A 14,775-nucleotide genomic window follows, 5' to 3' on the forward strand; every position below is an offset into this window, starting at 1 on the left:
TACTGTATATCCTAGTATAACAGGCTGGGGTGTCAAAACGTTGGCGAGCGCAACCATGTCAAGGTAAACTCAAGGATGGGCATACAACAGGACCCTTGGCAACGCCGTCACCGTCCTCGTTCCACAAGCACGTGCTTGCAGTGGGCCCCCGACCAGGGGCGATGTGTCTATGGTGGCGGGAGAGTTGCATGGAATAAGACACATATTGGACGTTCCACGGAAAGATATCGCGAATGGACCACTAGAGGAGTGCCCCTTTCTTTTGCGTCCGGCAGCACTACGTGCACCACGCGGCGCTTGCACTGTCGAGTTTCGTCCACGTGACATTTCGTTGGTTAATTCATTAAAAAGATTTGATTGGATGAAATAGTATGACGCATCCACCAATGACGAAATTTCAAGGTGACCTTGGGAGAATTTATATTCCCCCGTGTCCCTCGAAATTGCCTCGTTCGCCCACTCCGATGATGGCCTTGGAATCGCTTAGCGTCGAGCTCGTCGTGCTCGTTGTAGGTCTCAGCGCCCTCCATATCGCAGCACTGGTACGGTCTTGACATGTTTATTCTACTCAACTAGAGGGTTCTTGGTGTTGCAGGTGTTCTGGGCCACGCGAGCGTACGGCGAAGGCAACAACAAAGCTGTAGACACCAAAAAGCGACAATAGATCAGATTGCACTAGCTGAAAACGTACCAGGCGGCAAACGTAACCACGCGTGGACCAAGCGTTGGTGGAATAATACAGCTTTGGTTCGATCTCTGCGCTGCGATGCTTCGACAGTGCTGCGACCTTTGTTGAAAAACGCCTTGCGGGCTCGACCGCCCTGACTTCCACGTCCTCTTTCGATCGTCCCATTGGGGTTCATTCGAAAGCTGAAGCATCGACAGGAACAGATTCGATAGCCACAGGGGGCGCATGGCATTTGAGTCGCGACGGCAGCGACCCAACATACATTAGCTCTCGTCGGTAAAACGTTGCATGATACCGCAGATCGTTTCTCGTACGTCGCCGCTCTGGATAGCAATGTACCATACTACTACGTAGTAGTAAAAAATGAAAAACCAAATGCCATCTTGTATATTTTGTAAGTCATTTAATGTGTTGAAGATGAAATACACGGTGACTCAAAAAAAATTGCCATGGAGGGTGGTCTCGACACCATAGCCAGCGACAACAAGCACGCGCCGAGTTTCATTGAACAGCACAGCACTGCTATCTCGATCGTAGTGTTGTTCGTGGGGTTTCTCCACTGCTGTTGGGTGGTACGTAGACGTCGTTCGCCGCCACAACGTCACGTGGCGATGCTGTAGATGTACAAAGCTGTCTACCCCTTTTGGCAAGAACTGAAGAAACTCGACGCTCAAGAACAGGCCGACGACACTGCCATCGCAGAAGCCTTCAAGAACGGCAAGTTGGCAAATCCCAAAAAACGAACCAAGTCGACCAAACTCGATTAACTCCAGTTGGAATCTGTTGTGACCGAGTAATCCCAGTGCATGAAGACTGCCACAATAAGTACCTCTCGACTCGCTTGAAACCGCAAAACCCGCATGCCAATGCACACACGAAAATTCGTTGCAAAGTTACCATCACTTGCAATGGCCATCACAGATTGTTCAGCTGCCTAGTCCTTAAAAAAGATGCGGGCGCCGTTGAGCGACCAGTTGAGCAAGTCAAATTCCCTGCGGTGCAACTCGATTCGCTTGGCGGTGAGCTGGAGTGTATGCACCTCCTCCTCGTCTTCGATGAGGTCGGCAGTCGTTTCTTTCTTGTTCTTCTCCATGTTGGCTTGCTTGCGGGCATCGCGCTCCGCCTGCTTGATGTTGAACGCGGCTTCATCTGCTTCAAACTTGCGTTCGACTTCTTCAAACCAATGCAGTGAGTCAAACGCCTATGTATCCGTAAATCCTTTTCCTTTGCAGACCATCGCATGCAACGCATCGATACACGAGCTCGAAACACAACCATCCTGAAGCAATACGTGCTGAGAAAATCTCCACCTAAAGCACATTTCATGCTGAAATGTCCACTTGGTGATGCCACTCAAGTTCAGGAAACCATCGACAAACATTTCATGCACGACAATCTAGTACGAAAATCTTGTCAAGCAGAGCATATGTATCTGGCCCCTCCAAGCCTCCTCGATGGTACAATCGTCAACTCCAAGTAGATTTTTTTGCACGCCCGTCATGACAAATCAAAGGCAATTTACCTCGCCTTGGTTCAGAATCGCCAACAAATAGGCAATCCCGATGGCAAATCCGTCATCAGTAAAGTACGATTCGCGCCGGCGTGTGTTCTTGTACATGAGGTCCTTCGCCTGGACGGTTGTCTCGATAAAGTTGATGGTGAGCGCAGGCACGATCTGGTAAAAAAGGCCAAGGTGCTTTTGCGACAATACAACTTGCTGGAACACTTCGACCAGTACGTGAAAATAGTCGTTGTTCTCACTGAAATTGCGAGACAGGTTAGACACGACCGTGTCGACGTTCTTGGCCGCGACACGCGTTTCCGGGCTTAATTCGGTCGCCATTGCTTCGAATTCAAAGTTGCGCTTGTTCAAGTCCGGCACAAACTTGATCGCATTGCTACCCCAGGTTTTTTCGAATAACACATTATGAATATGCAACATGCTGCAAATGAAAAACAAAGTCCCGCTTATCCACAACCAACGTTGGAAAAGATCACGCTTGCGCAAACACATACGGAAACAGGAAACCACCGACGCAGAGGCTGAAACAGACGGCTGGACATAGAGGATTTTTGTCGAATGATCAATACGTCGACTTTAACATCCTCAAAGATGTTGATCGAACAGATCAACAGCTTCCAGCTGTATATTTCAGCCGCTCGTTCAGAAACATCCACTAAATTCGTAACGACTTGAAGCCGTTGGCGTGCATTCGACTTTCCACGAAACAAGCAAGTATACCAATTTCACCCATCAAGAGTCGAGGATTTGCCATGCATGCAGTACCTGCAGTAGTTCATGCCGGCTGACCGCACCATACGGACATATCCGAGAGCATTCCCCATTTCCGTGATGAGGATACGATATTGGTCCAAGAACGTTCGCCCTGCATCGGACACACCGAGTTGTCGGATTTCTACCCCACAATGATAAAATTAGCACACTCGTCTTTGATATCCAAGTCAACAAACCTTTGTTGAACTCAAACGCGCGCTGGTACGGGTATTTGTGGTCCTGGGTCTCGGTTTTGTGCGCCTTGTACCACCGCACTTCACGCTTCAAGAAGCTCTTGATGTAGTCGTCATAGAGAAATTGCGAAAAGATATCGAATTTCTTGTTGAGGAATTGGTACGTAAAGTTGACGGTCGTGTTGAGGATACCCATGCCGTGTGTGCGGATGCTGCTTGCAATCGAGTGGATTGAAATCGCATTCAAGTGACGCGACCCTTTGTCGTTGCGCCGTTCGAGGAAAAACTGCTGGTTCAAATTGTAGTTGTATCGACCAACAAACACATGAATGTTGCGCATGATCTGCAGCACGTCCAGTCCTTGGTCCAAACTTCCCATTGGCAAGTGGTTTTCGGCCAAAAAGAGTCCATACTTGTCATACGCCAATTGGCGCATCTCGCCATATCTACCGTCACATATCTATTTAGTTCAATCTCGATGCAACGCAGGTCCAACAAATGGTAAAAATTAAGAGAAAAATCGGGCATATGCATAAACACCCTCCGTCAAAACATTCCGTGAAAACGAAGGCAGAACTTCCAAATGCAAACACGACAAGTGTGATTTCGACAGACGAGGCACATCGTACAGAACGTCCATACAGCAACTCACAGTGGGAGCGCAAAGGCTAAAACAAATATGTTTGATACCATACAACTGACAGTGAACATGCCATTCGAATGTGCAAACCTTCATGGGATGGGACAGATTTCGTTCGCACATTCGGCGTGCACTATGCACAAGGATGCACGATGGAACTTACGTTTTCCAGTCGTGGAGCGCAACCGTCGTGAGATTGTAAAACGTCGACTCCAAATAATGCGTGACTCGGTCGCGCAGGTCGATGCACTTGCCCCAAATACGAATCGGACGGAGATCCATGTAGTAGTGCAGCACCTGGATATCGTGCAAGTCAGAAGTTCAATTCTCGTGTCTTGAAAAGTCTGCCTCAAACCTACTTTAAAATCCGTGTTGTTAATGGGGTTGGGCGTTTCCATGTGATCGAGATGCACCGAGTGGACATGCAAGCGCAGGTCATTCTCGATGTCCATGCAGAGCGGCCCGACGAGCTCCTCCTCTACAACTTCTTCGACAAAGGCAGCATACGCGCCAACATAGTACGCGACGGCATTTTCCTCATGTCCCGCCATCTTTAACACCTTGATAGCATCGAGAAATCCAGCCAGCTACGCGAGGATCAATGGTGGCATCACTTTACTCGAAATGTATTCATACACTCCAGTCATCATAAGGGCTAGCACATCATGCTAACACCATGCACTTTCGAAAAAACCAAGTCAGATCGATCGTACATCAGCCCCATAGAACGGGGTTTCACCAAAAAGTCAACACCAACAGGACATCGAAAGGTCCTGAAGCATCCAACAGATTCAACGTATAACTATTCAACAAGGCGGATCGCGTCATGACAGACATTCTAACGCAACCATACACCTCGTAATCACGACGCGAGTCGTAAAACATTCGGTCATATTCTCTTGTTGGAACACGGAACGCAGAGGCCTACCACGTATTGTATGCGGTTGGCATTTTCTGGGACCGAGTACATGTCTTGGACAAACAGAGTGAGGAGCTCGCGGCTCCAGTATAAAAACGAACAGTCGGTCGCCAGGCGAATCTTGCGCTGAAAGTCACACAGCAACTGGAGCTTCCACAACAACTTGAGCGCTTCAGTTGGCGACGACGTGGCTGCTTTTTTTATGGATTTGTCGTTGTCTTCGTCCGAAATGAGCGCAATTTGGACGGCAAGCGATAGCACCGTCAACCGGGTTGATGAAAACGACTCGCCCGTATGCAAAATGTCTTCCATGACGGAAACGGCGGCCAGTACGTCCAATTTCGTGTCGTCAAAACGCTTGCTCGCTTCAAGCTTGGCCTTGATTGGGCGGAAGAACAACATGAGAGCATGTGCAACTTGTCTACATGACGAGAATGCAGGAATTGTTTGAGTCAGGGTTTGTACATTCGCATGTAACAAATCGAAAGTCCATCAGAACACGATGCTCACACAGAAATCCACGATATCGTACCGCAGAATCAACGCCGCACTCTCGGCGAGAATTGGATTTTTCCGAGCCAGCATAAACTCGATAGCCTTGTTCATTTCGATGCAGTGGTAGAGCGGGCGCAAGATGCGTTTCGGCATGGGGATATTCAGTTGCAGATGGAGCTGGAGCATAGTTTGCATCATCGTTTGAATGCGCTTGGCCAAAATGAGCCCTTTCACGATTAAGTTGCCTCGAATCCTAAATGCAACAGAAGTTGAACAATACAGAACGAAATGTCCGCAACGGGGGCGTGAGATATACCCCAATATGCGCACAGAGTCACCTCCCCCGCGTGTACTCATTTGAAAAAACGACTCAAAGCGCACGAGCCACGCGCGAACTTCACTTTGCACATAGACAACATCATCTTCAAACACGTCGTCAAACTTGGCTACAAAAGGTAAGTGTCAGCAACATTCAAGATTGTGCACAACACAACACAAAACAAGAACATCGAATTTGGAGGTTGAAGTGAGTTGTACCAAGGTATTCACGTCTGGCTTGCACCACATCGACAGGCTGAGCAGTCTTGGACTGGAGGGGGGCATATTTGAGCAAAAATTCGGGCAAGTGCCAGCTCAAGCGACCACACAATACAACGACAGGGGCCTTGAGTTGCAACTGCCACAGCTTGTCGAACAGCCCCACGTCGGGTAGTACGTTGTTCGGTAGCAATTTTCGAAACACGACATATAGGCCTGCCGCTCCGACCAATTGGATTCGCTCGTTTCTACCAACAAACAGTCAGATATGCTGACAAAGGTACCTACGTTTCGGAGGCTGTGCCGAGTGCGGATTCGATCGCTTGGAAGCGACTGGTCAAGCAGTGAAAGAATTCGTCCAAAAACACGCGATTGTTGCGAACGTCAATATTGTTTTCCTGCTCGTCGTCCTCGTCCTCGTCTTCTACAGAAACAACGCCCATCATCCTCACGGAAAGTGGACGGATTCTGGAAACAATACAATTCGACACAAGATGGGTTGCGTGGTGAGTGAAACGTTAAACTTACCGCTGTCCTCGTAACTAAACGTGGTTTCAAAATCTTGTTCAATGCAGGTCTGGAAAACTTTGGCACCTAGGTTGGGATAAATAACCACGTGTTATGATGCAACAAATATGTACCAAGTCCATGGAAACCAAGCACACACAATTTAGCAGATCCATCACGTTGGCACTACAAATCTCAATCTTATCATGCAGTCTTCCGACGCTACACGATCGACTTTTAAAACAGTAGCCCCACAACGTCGCCCATAGCGCCGACAGTAACCCACAGAAGCATGTGCCAAGCAATCAAAACAGTACGGTCGTTCCAGTCGTACCCATAAACGTCCCGTCCAAGTTAACCAAGAGCCGCTCAAACGCCTTGACTTTTTCGACCGTGACATTGTACCTGGCTGGATCAGCCCGCACGTACTGCATCATGCGCTTGTATTTGTCCCAAGACGTCACGATATTGGGGTTGTCGAGCACAATCAAGTCGAGCGTGATGAGGATTTCCAGCACGTGGGCAAAGGCGTCAAAGACACTCGTCAAATGAACGTGCTTGAACGTCGACTTCCACAGCTTTTGAATACTCTGGTACAACGACGCGAGTTGATGGACGAGATTTGTCGCAATCGCATTGCAGCGGTCCACGAAATTCGATATGTCCTAGCGCCACACAATGTGCTCAGCAACTCCTCCGGGAAAACTCACGTTCCATCAATTTCTTCATGGGCAAAAAAGTTACACATTAACTTCGGGAGGCACCGGTAAGGTTATGCAGGTAAGTATGAAGGCGGCGTCATGAGCTTAACACTGAAGACAATCTTCCCCACGAGTTCACCGAAACAAGGATGGGAAAGCGAAGATTCCAAATCAATGCCGTGTGGGTGCAAATTCAAACGACAACCACATCGAGAAATGGCAGAGCACAGTGAATAATGAGGAAATCTGATAAAATCATCTGCAGCGACGACGTACTTGGAAAAATGGGAGCATGCGCCCAATGTGTACTTCATCCTCGCCCGGCTTGACGTCGCCCTTGTCTCCATGCTTGGCTTGACCAAACATGATCAACGCCGGGTAAAAGTTGTCCTCAACCGTCACTTTGAGTTCAGATATCTCATCACAGAGCACAGCGAACACGGTCAGGACTTTGTTAAACAGTTCGTTGTCTGTACGAATGAGATCCTGGACGTCCACGCGCTCTGCGGGATGCAAATGCAGTTGGATTGGGTCCGCCTGTACAGCGAGACATGGTCAGGTTCGACAGCAAGTAGCTGAAGCGTACCCAGTACCCCCACACTTCGGACATTGCAGCGGAGAGGGCATCTTCGATTTCTTTGAGCTTCGACTGTTTGTACAAAACGACGATGAGGGCGTTGCAGTCGATAATAGATAATGGAGAGAGGTCCTACAGTGTGCTCGTTAACAATCTCGAGGCCTTTCTGCAACTGCTCGCGAATCGGTTGATCGTGTGCGTCAAAGTCTGCAAATGGGGAGACAAACTGGTAGTCTTCTTCGTCGATCGCGTCCAAATCTGGCGCTTTCCCAGTGGAAGTTCCCAATGCTGTCGTGCGAAGCTCCGACGCACGTGCACTTCGTCGACTCGAGTTTGATGCACGACTGCTAGACGATGCACGGGAGTCCGATCTTTCGCGATTGCTCATCATGGACGCACGCGAATCAAATCGATCGAACCGCGTCGAATCCGCATACGACGCCCGTGAGTCGAATCGGGGGCGTTCGTTTCGTCGTTTGATGTCAACTTCGCTCAAAGTGTCCGAGATGAGGTCGCTTTCGTCTCCGTCCGACGAGACAGAGCTTCGCTCTGACAGCTGGCGAGCAGTCGGGGGCGCATTCGGGGGAGCTGGACCGGTATTTAAGGTAGATGGAGTCGCCGAAGCTGTCGCCGCCGGTTGATTGCGCACGCTACGGGAACTCATCGCAGAAGTGAGCAACAGGCACACGAGCGGCCAGTATATCCGGATAAGGTCGCAAATGTCGGTCGTTTCCTCCGGATGTCTGTGTAATAGATATTGAAAAGATATTTCCGATTCCGTCTTTTTCTCTACTAATTCCTCAACTGTCACACGTTGACGACACAAAATTCATGTGAACCGCAGAGAATAGCACGGTGCTCGTGCGCCAAGTACACAACATTTAAGTGCATTAAGTTGTTTGGAATGCGCTGCAGAGGCCCATCCATGAAGCCACCAGCTTGACCGAAGTGGCAACACGCTCACGATAGAGTTATTCACCGATGTTGTTCAAGCACTCTTGAATAACATCGCTGTACGGGGCAAACGGACCAAGGTCCTTGGCATGGGTCAGCATTGCGCGAGTGGTTTCGTTGGTGGGGTTTGACACCATGTCATGGATAAGTCTGCGCAACTTGGACTGGAATACCTCAAGGAGCATCGATTGCTTGCGCAAGGACGTCACGGCACCTGTAAAGCAAAAATGGGCAATGTGGTGAACCACCATGCGATACATCGCCATTCCTTTCTCGGCCGTGAGATGCTGCTGGACGACACTTTGCAGGTACGCATCCAAGATGGCATCATCCACGACGTAGACACTTTCAAGGTCGGTGATCGTCTAGCAGTACAACATGAATACATCTCCACCGTCGACCAACAATGGAATACCACAAAAAGTCCACAGGATGGACTTGTCAAACGCTGTCAAGATTAATACATTCAATGAACAATAGTTGATAGAAACAAATGTCCGAACTCGCTTCACCGCGTAGGGAGGGACTAACACATCACGAGAACGGGTTGGTACCTCGAGCAAATGGAGGCACTGGAGTTGCGCGACTTCGTTCCACACGGCGAATTGGGTCGCGATTGGCACTCGGTTCGGTTGCAAGTACATGGTCAAAATCCACGCGAGTCCTTTGTCGCCAAACGAGACGTTGCAAAACACTTGCACGAGAGTCGAGAGCAAGTTCGAGACCGATTGGTGCTGCACTGACACGATGCGTTCAGTGGCGTCCATGAGGGAATCAGGTTTGTCTTGATCGTGGCGCTGGCGAATGTACCGGTGTATCAGCGCATGCAAACCAGCGCTGCAGTCGCGCCATGCTTCAGCTTCCCATAAATATACATGCGCCAAATGGAGCACTTTGTCCGTGGGGGAGATGGCGGCGAATAGCTCGGGCTGTCTAAGATGACATACACAGATTTTAGACTACTCGACGAACACAATGCTGTGCAAAGAAGTCATCAAGTCAAAAACCAATACTGTCGACGTTTCACAATAAAAACTTCAACAATGCTTGAACGGTCCAGAGTACTTCAGTTACCTCGTTTCGACAACCGTGAGGAATTTCACGAGATGTGTCAGCATGATCGACTCTTCTTGTGAGTCCATCGAATGCAGTCGGGAAGCCAGGGCAAACACCCATCCAGGTGGGGGTGGCAGTGTACTAACTGTTGGATTCGCAGACTTCGAAGTCGATTCAAGAGGTTGAAGCGTGTGACATGTGATGTTCTTGGAAATTGCTGGGGGACACAACAGCGCCTCGTAGATGGCGACGAGCGGAGGCTGTTCCAGCACACATCGAAGTAGCTGCCGCACAAGTTTATGTTGGCCTGGCTGTATACATTGGAGTAAAGGATATGCTGTGGCTCGAACCCAGTCTCGCATGCTGTCGTTGACTCCTTTCCAGGAAATGACAAACTCCAAGAGCGCTGCCGCGACGGCCAATTGAGGTTTGGGTGTTGTAGTCAGTGACGGTACGTAAGACTGAATAAACGCAACAGTCTCCTCCAGATCAACTACGCACGCTTCGCCGTCAGATGCCACAGAATGGTTGCTAGGTTACCTTGCACCAAAGAATGTGGATTGGCTGCAACAATTTGATGCAACGCCACAATTGCCTCGACAACTTGAGGCGAAAGGTTTGTTGAGAGCGTACGAAGCGTGGGCCACACCGACACAAACGGAGCAGGTTCCAACGATGGGTAGGTAAAAAGCAGGGGATATGTGGCTGCAAGAAACCGCACAGCTGATGCACTTTGTGTCCCCAGTTCGCTCGCTTGCTGGATGAAAAACGGCAAAAACGCAACGGTGGAGGCTTCATCAATCAAAAAGACGAGCGCGTCCAAGATGCATTCTTGCATGACTCGGGGCCATGGTTCGAGGGAAATCGAGTCCACCGATTGCGTCAGAGCTTTGGCGTCATACCCACAGAGCAGAGGAAAGAGGTACGCTATGCTGGGCTGATCCAGTCGGTAAGATAAACAAACTCTCCAAATTCGCATCGTCAGCGTCTAGCCATGCAGTGGAATGAGCACATGAACCAGGGTTAAATTGCCTCCAGCGAATGCACGTCAATATGCTCAGCAAAATGTTTCAGTATGAATGGGTGGAGTTCTGCTTTTGGAAATTGCATCAACGCGGAAAATAATTGGAAATGGATACGAAGCCGTACTTGCAATGGAAGAAGGGCCGGTGGAAACCGCATTGCCAAGAACACCTTGGTCGACGCGAGAACTTGATGGTCCAAGAGCTGCTGCGCGTGGATTTTATCAGCTTGGCACAAGCGTAATATCCACAGCAACGTTGCGGCAGTCATCTGCAGCAATTCGTCAGGTGACGGTTGCCCTCTGTTGATGAGGCATACCTCAATTGATTTGAGCAAGGTGTCCACAGTCGCCACGGACAGCAAAGAATTCAGCAATGAAAAAACGGCCGTCCCTTCAAGAAACTGTGCAGCTGCCCTGTTCGACAAACCACGTGAAATGCCCCCCCACCGTGTATGATTGAAAGGGACGATGCTGCCAGCAACACTCACCGTGGGGAATGCATTGCAATGACGACACAAATTTCGAGCAACTGGAGCTGTGCGTGGCTTGAAACCAGCGGGGCTTGTTGCGCGTCGATGAGTTGCCTGCGGGGACTCGTTACTACGTTGAGCAGCACGTATTTCTGCAATATGCTTCAACATACAACAAACGGGGCGGGAGTTGAGTAAAAAGAAGTGCTTGAATCGGGTCGGCAATATCCTTGACGTCCGAGACCTCGTCTTCATCAATGTACGCAACAACTCTGGCATGTCCTGGATATGATAATCGTGTAAGTCCACTTCATGCTTCGATTTGGCCCGTCGTATTGCAAGCGCTTGGCATTTCTGACAATTCTACCTTGTGCGTCGCGAGGAGTCCATTCAACTTGATCGACGTCCGTCATCAAGTCAAATTGAATCAAGCATGCATGCAGCACATCAATCGCAGCCACAAGGACCGAAGAATTGGATTCCTCGAGGGCTGAACGAGCAACAAGTGCCATTGCAGTCGTTGCAGCGGTTGTCTACACCGGCCGGAGACCACTTAGTTGAGTTTCTCTCATGCCTACGTGGCTGATGGTCGACATTCATACCCCCGCCGCGATCGCTTTTGCCAGCACACTCAATGCCATCGCACGCTGTGAACCCACGGTACTTCGGGCTAAGATTAGCAGCTCTTCCGTCGTGTACCTACCGTGTGTAGTAAGATGGCGACGTGGTCGCTAATTACAACGCGACGACACTTACCCAGCTAGGTCTGGGTTCAAGCCGTGGTGAAAGAGCCCTGTATGCAGCGGCACCGTGTCTGCTGTCGCAACGATGAGTTTTCCCTCAAGATCCACACGGGGTTGCGACTCAGCGACGTGTTCTCCTTCTGGCTGAAGATGAACTTCTGGAAGCGACGCCATCCACTCATGTTTCAACCGTTGTTCCTTTGGCAGTTCGCTCACGGCACGGCGAAGAGATTCGTCAGTGCTTGGAGTGACTGTTGAGGTGGAGGCTGGTGGTGGATTTTGAAGCGAAGGCTGGACAGGCGAGGAAGAGTCGTGACTGGGTGGGGCAATGGAACCTGTTGCTGCCGGGTCGGTAGAGTTCTTCTTGCGTTTCATAAACATATCGAGTATTTCAGGAGGCAACGAGGCATGAAGATCAGCTTGCGCTTTACGAATATCTTCAAGCGACATCTTTGCAATCGCCGCGTCATTGTCGTACTGGATGTCATTGGGAATGGCACTGGACGAGGTAGATTGTAGTTTTCGTGCAATGGTGGGCAGAGTGGCCACCGAATCTGTCGTAGCTTGTTGGTTTCGACGACGGCCAAAAAGACTAGTCTTCTTGGTCGAGGGAAATCCGCCGTCTGTGGGTGGAATTGTTGACATTGGCATCGTTTTCACAGGCGTTAAGCGTTCCACCACTTGTGCGCGGACTACCGACGGAGGAAGGGGAGACGGCGTTGGTGGCGCTTGAGTTGGGATGTGCTTTGGCTTTGTCGATTGCAGCTTCACGGAAGAAGCCTTTCCACTTTGCATGAACTGCTCCTGCTCATGAAGAAGTTTGGCAAGTTCCGCGTCCATGTCCATGATGGCCAAAAGTGCGCGGCAATCGAATGGAGTTCAATTATCCGTAATACAGTTCGTTGTTATCCGGTTGATTTTCTTCTAGTGACTGGGCCAGTCGCGGTAGTCGGGAGTCACGCGATGGCCGTCACGAGTTACAGCGTCGTGACGTCGATGCGCAACGCACTTCCTATTGCACTGTGTCATAGGCGGGGAGCTGTAGGCGGGGAGCGAGGACGTTTTCGGGGTTTCAGACTTGCTGTTCTCTAGAGCTGTTGCGGTATCGTTCAGTTGAGAAACATAACACAACGCAAGAAGTGGTCGATCGGAATCTGTTATCATACATGGAGAAAAGTGCCACGCACGATGTGCAATAAAAATGGCCACCTTGTTCCAGTGAGTCCTCCAAGGGCAAGGTGGATAACGGTGGAGAGGGTCGACTTAGGAAGACAAATGGGGAAAGCATTGCTCAAGCGTGAAGCCCTTGTCTTGGTGTTTGCTTACCCAGTGGTCGTTCAATTGGTTACGCTACGAATGAACCCCATCAGGATACCTGAACGTGCCGCACCATCGTATAGAGACCAAGGACTTACTCCCACGTTCACCATAAACGTCATCATGCAGATTTTGCACTTGACCGCCGTTCGGTCGGCTTCCATCTTAGCTCGCATTTCAGGAGCGTTCTTGGCCTTCGCTTCCTTGGCCTTCTTGGCGTTGTTGCGTTCACGCGCAGTCGCACTCTTCTGACCATTGCCACCTCCCATGTTGCTAGTAGTTTGCAGTTGGAAATTCGAGAATGGTGCCACATACTGTTCCTACCAACAATTCATTATCCATCCTCACACCGCTTAACATGCATAAAAATAAATATATAGAACCTTGTATTGAATTGTGCCCGTTTTGACTTGAATCCACTGCTACCATTAAAATTTTGCTGGTAGAATGGTGAATATTCACCCCCATAGCAATCATCAAGTGTCCAATTTATCCGAAAACGTCCTCTACTAACCGAAAACTGCAGTGCATGGTGGACGGGCATTCATGAGGAAACTACCGAGAAATATTTTTGTATTCCGTATGTATATGGACGAGCGAAAAATTCCACTGAAAGGATAATTGGGTCGCGAGATGGCATTGGGAAGAAGTACTAGTACTATTCCCAACTACTAAGTTAGTAGGATTTATTACTTGCCCAAATCTGCGCGGAGCCGTTTTCAACCGTGCAGTTGCTCCATCCTGACACGGCACGAATATGTTGTTCAAGCAAGCGAGCCCATAGGTAGCTAGATGACCAAAGGGTGTGTTGGGACGGAGCTCTTGCTTCTCTACTTGAATGCACAACAACTCGGGCGTGAGTTCTGTGTTCTGCAATGACTGGGTCTGCAAGCTGTAAAAAAAGTCCCTTTGAGCAATTGCTTCGGCTCACTTCGACGGACGATCGACTTATCACAAGTCACAACTTTGGCGTTTGCCTGCACAGCTCTCTCCGTGAAACACAATGGGAGGTTAGAGCATGCAGGGACGATGCGATGATAACAGCATGACCATCGAAAATACTTATCACACGTTTAAATAGCCAATACGGGGATAGATAAAAGCAATGGTCTCGCCATTGATCCTCCACAATGGCATGGTATGGTGTGTTGATGGAGTGAGAGTTTACGCCAGGTGAGGGAAGCACTGCTCAAGCGTGAAGCCTTTGTCTTGGTGTTTGCTTACCCAGTGGTCGTTCAATTGGTTACGCTACGAATGAGCCCCATCAGAACAGGTGAACGCGCCACGCCATCGCATAGAGACCAAGGACCTACCCCCACGTTCACCATAAACGTCATCATGCAGATCTTGCATTTGACTGCCGTTCGGTCGGCTTCAATCTTGGCACGCATTTCAGGAGCGTTCTTGGCCTTCGCCTCCTTGGCTTTCTTGGCGTTGTTGCGTTCACGTGCTGCCGCACTCTTCTGTCCATTACCGCCTCCCATGCTTCCAAGTTGGTGTCTGCCGCCGAGAAATCGGAACTGGCCTAGAACATGGCAGCCAATGCCAGTCGTCCCCGTCGTCGAATCTGGCCTGCCAAGGCATGAGAACCTTTATCCGGAATGTACCATAATTCATGGTTCAAGTGACTTGATTTTTGTATCAATTATTTGAATGCTCAATATATTGCATGTACGGA

The 14,775-nt window shown here is 49.6% G+C and overlaps 5 protein-coding genes across 8 annotated transcripts; 1 reads left to right on the top strand and 4 right to left on the bottom strand.

The window, feature by feature from the left end:
* Positions 1 to 1,067: 1,067 nt before the first annotated feature.
* H310_10217 (hypothetical protein) lies at positions 1,068 to 8,197 on the bottom strand (the record flags this gene model as incomplete). Of its 3 annotated transcripts, XM_008876528.1 has the most annotated exons (17): positions 1,068 to 1,468; positions 1,518 to 1,889; positions 2,211 to 2,586; positions 2,976 to 3,105; positions 3,161 to 3,603; positions 3,961 to 4,094; positions 4,157 to 4,384; positions 4,726 to 5,137; positions 5,249 to 5,464; positions 5,528 to 5,657; positions 5,749 to 5,996; positions 6,037 to 6,172; positions 6,277 to 6,342; positions 6,590 to 6,920; positions 7,233 to 7,493; positions 7,543 to 7,605; positions 7,670 to 8,197. In XM_008876528.1, 16 exons carry the CDS (start codon positions 8,195 to 8,197, stop codon positions 1,623 to 1,625), a joined length of 3,969 nt encoding a protein of 1,322 aa, XP_008874750.1. In that variant the 3' UTR covers positions 1,068 to 1,468; positions 1,518 to 1,622. The 3 variants fall into 3 exon arrangements, with proteins under 3 accessions (XP_008874750.1, XP_008874749.1, XP_008874751.1); XM_008876527.1 differs by having other exon boundaries at positions 1,068 to 1,889; XM_008876529.1 differs by lacking the exons at positions 1,068 to 1,468; positions 1,518 to 1,889; positions 2,211 to 2,586 and having other exon boundaries at positions 2,780 to 3,105.
* On the top strand, positions 1,125 to 1,617 carry H310_10218 (hypothetical protein). Its single transcript, XM_008876530.1, has 2 exons — positions 1,125 to 1,260; positions 1,309 to 1,617. Exons 1-2 carry the CDS (start codon positions 1,138 to 1,140, stop codon positions 1,453 to 1,455), a joined length of 270 nt encoding a protein of 89 aa, XP_008874752.1. The 5' UTR covers positions 1,125 to 1,137; the 3' UTR covers positions 1,456 to 1,617.
* Positions 8,198 to 8,379: 182 nt separating the features above from the next.
* Positions 8,380 to 12,644, bottom strand: H310_10219. 2 transcript variants are annotated; one of them, XM_008876531.1, is made up of 11 exons: positions 11,794 to 12,644; positions 11,640 to 11,736; positions 11,405 to 11,570; positions 11,211 to 11,319; positions 11,056 to 11,151; positions 10,885 to 10,981; positions 10,693 to 10,836; positions 10,084 to 10,531; positions 9,562 to 10,036; positions 9,042 to 9,420; positions 8,380 to 8,852 (listed from the first exon to the last, which is right to left on the bottom strand). In XM_008876531.1, exons 1-11 carry the CDS (start codon positions 12,624 to 12,626, stop codon positions 8,505 to 8,507), a joined length of 3,192 nt encoding a protein of 1,063 aa, XP_008874753.1. In that variant the 5' UTR covers positions 12,627 to 12,644; the 3' UTR covers positions 8,380 to 8,504. The 2 variants fall into 2 exon arrangements, with proteins under 2 accessions (XP_008874753.1, XP_008874754.1); XM_008876532.1 differs by having other exon boundaries at positions 11,405 to 11,736.
* Positions 12,645 to 13,043: 399 nt separating this feature from the next.
* Positions 13,044 to 13,366, bottom strand: H310_10220 (hypothetical protein; the record flags this gene model as incomplete). Its single annotated transcript, XM_008876533.1, has 2 exons — positions 13,044 to 13,130; positions 13,196 to 13,366. The coding sequence occupies 2 exons, from the start codon at positions 13,364 to 13,366 to the stop codon at positions 13,044 to 13,046; spliced, it is 258 nt and encodes an 85-aa protein (XP_008874755.1).
* Positions 13,367 to 14,109: 743 nt separating this feature from the next.
* On the bottom strand, positions 14,110 to 14,675 carry H310_10221 (hypothetical protein). The gene is made up of 2 exons (XM_008876534.1): positions 14,411 to 14,675; positions 14,110 to 14,345 (listed from the first exon to the last, which is right to left on the bottom strand). The coding sequence occupies exons 1-2, from the start codon at positions 14,579 to 14,581 to the stop codon at positions 14,262 to 14,264; spliced, it is 255 nt and encodes an 84-aa protein (XP_008874756.1). The 5' UTR covers positions 14,582 to 14,675; the 3' UTR covers positions 14,110 to 14,261.
* Positions 14,676 to 14,775: the final 100 nt, after the last annotated feature.

This window comes from Aphanomyces invadans (assembly GCF_000520115.1).
Source record: "Aphanomyces invadans strain NJM9701 unplaced genomic scaffold supercont1.25, whole genome shotgun sequence".
Classification (NCBI taxonomy): Eukaryota; Oomycota; class Saprolegniomycetes; order Saprolegniales; family Verrucalvaceae; genus Aphanomyces; species Aphanomyces invadans.

Coding starts and splice junctions, on each gene's coding strand:
- H310_10218 (XM_008876530.1), top strand. CDS start 1,138: ATGGAGGGTGGTCTCGACACCATAGCCAGCGACAACAAGCACGCGCCG. Junction 1,261..1,308: donor TTCTCCACTGCTGTTGGGTG/GTACGTAGACGT, acceptor GCGATGCTGTAG/ATGTACAAAGCTGTCTACCC.
- H310_10219 (XM_008876531.1), bottom strand. CDS start 12,626: ATGGACATGGACGCGGAACTTGCCAAACTTCTTCATGAGCAGGAGCAG. Junction 9,421..9,561: donor CTCACGGTTGTCGAAACGAG/GTAACTGAAGTA, acceptor ATGTCATCTTAG/ACAGCCCGAGCTATTCGCCG. Junction 8,853..9,041: donor AGTGCCTCCATTTGCTCGAG/GTACCAACCCGT, acceptor TTGTACTGCTAG/ACGATCACCGACCTTGAAAG.
- H310_10221 (XM_008876534.1), bottom strand. CDS start 14,581: ATGGGAGGCGGTAATGGACAGAAGAGTGCGGCAGCACGTGAACGCAAC. Junction 14,346..14,410: donor CGTTTATGGTGAACGTGGGG/GTAGGTCCTTGG, acceptor GCTCATTCGTAG/CGTAACCAATTGAACGACCA.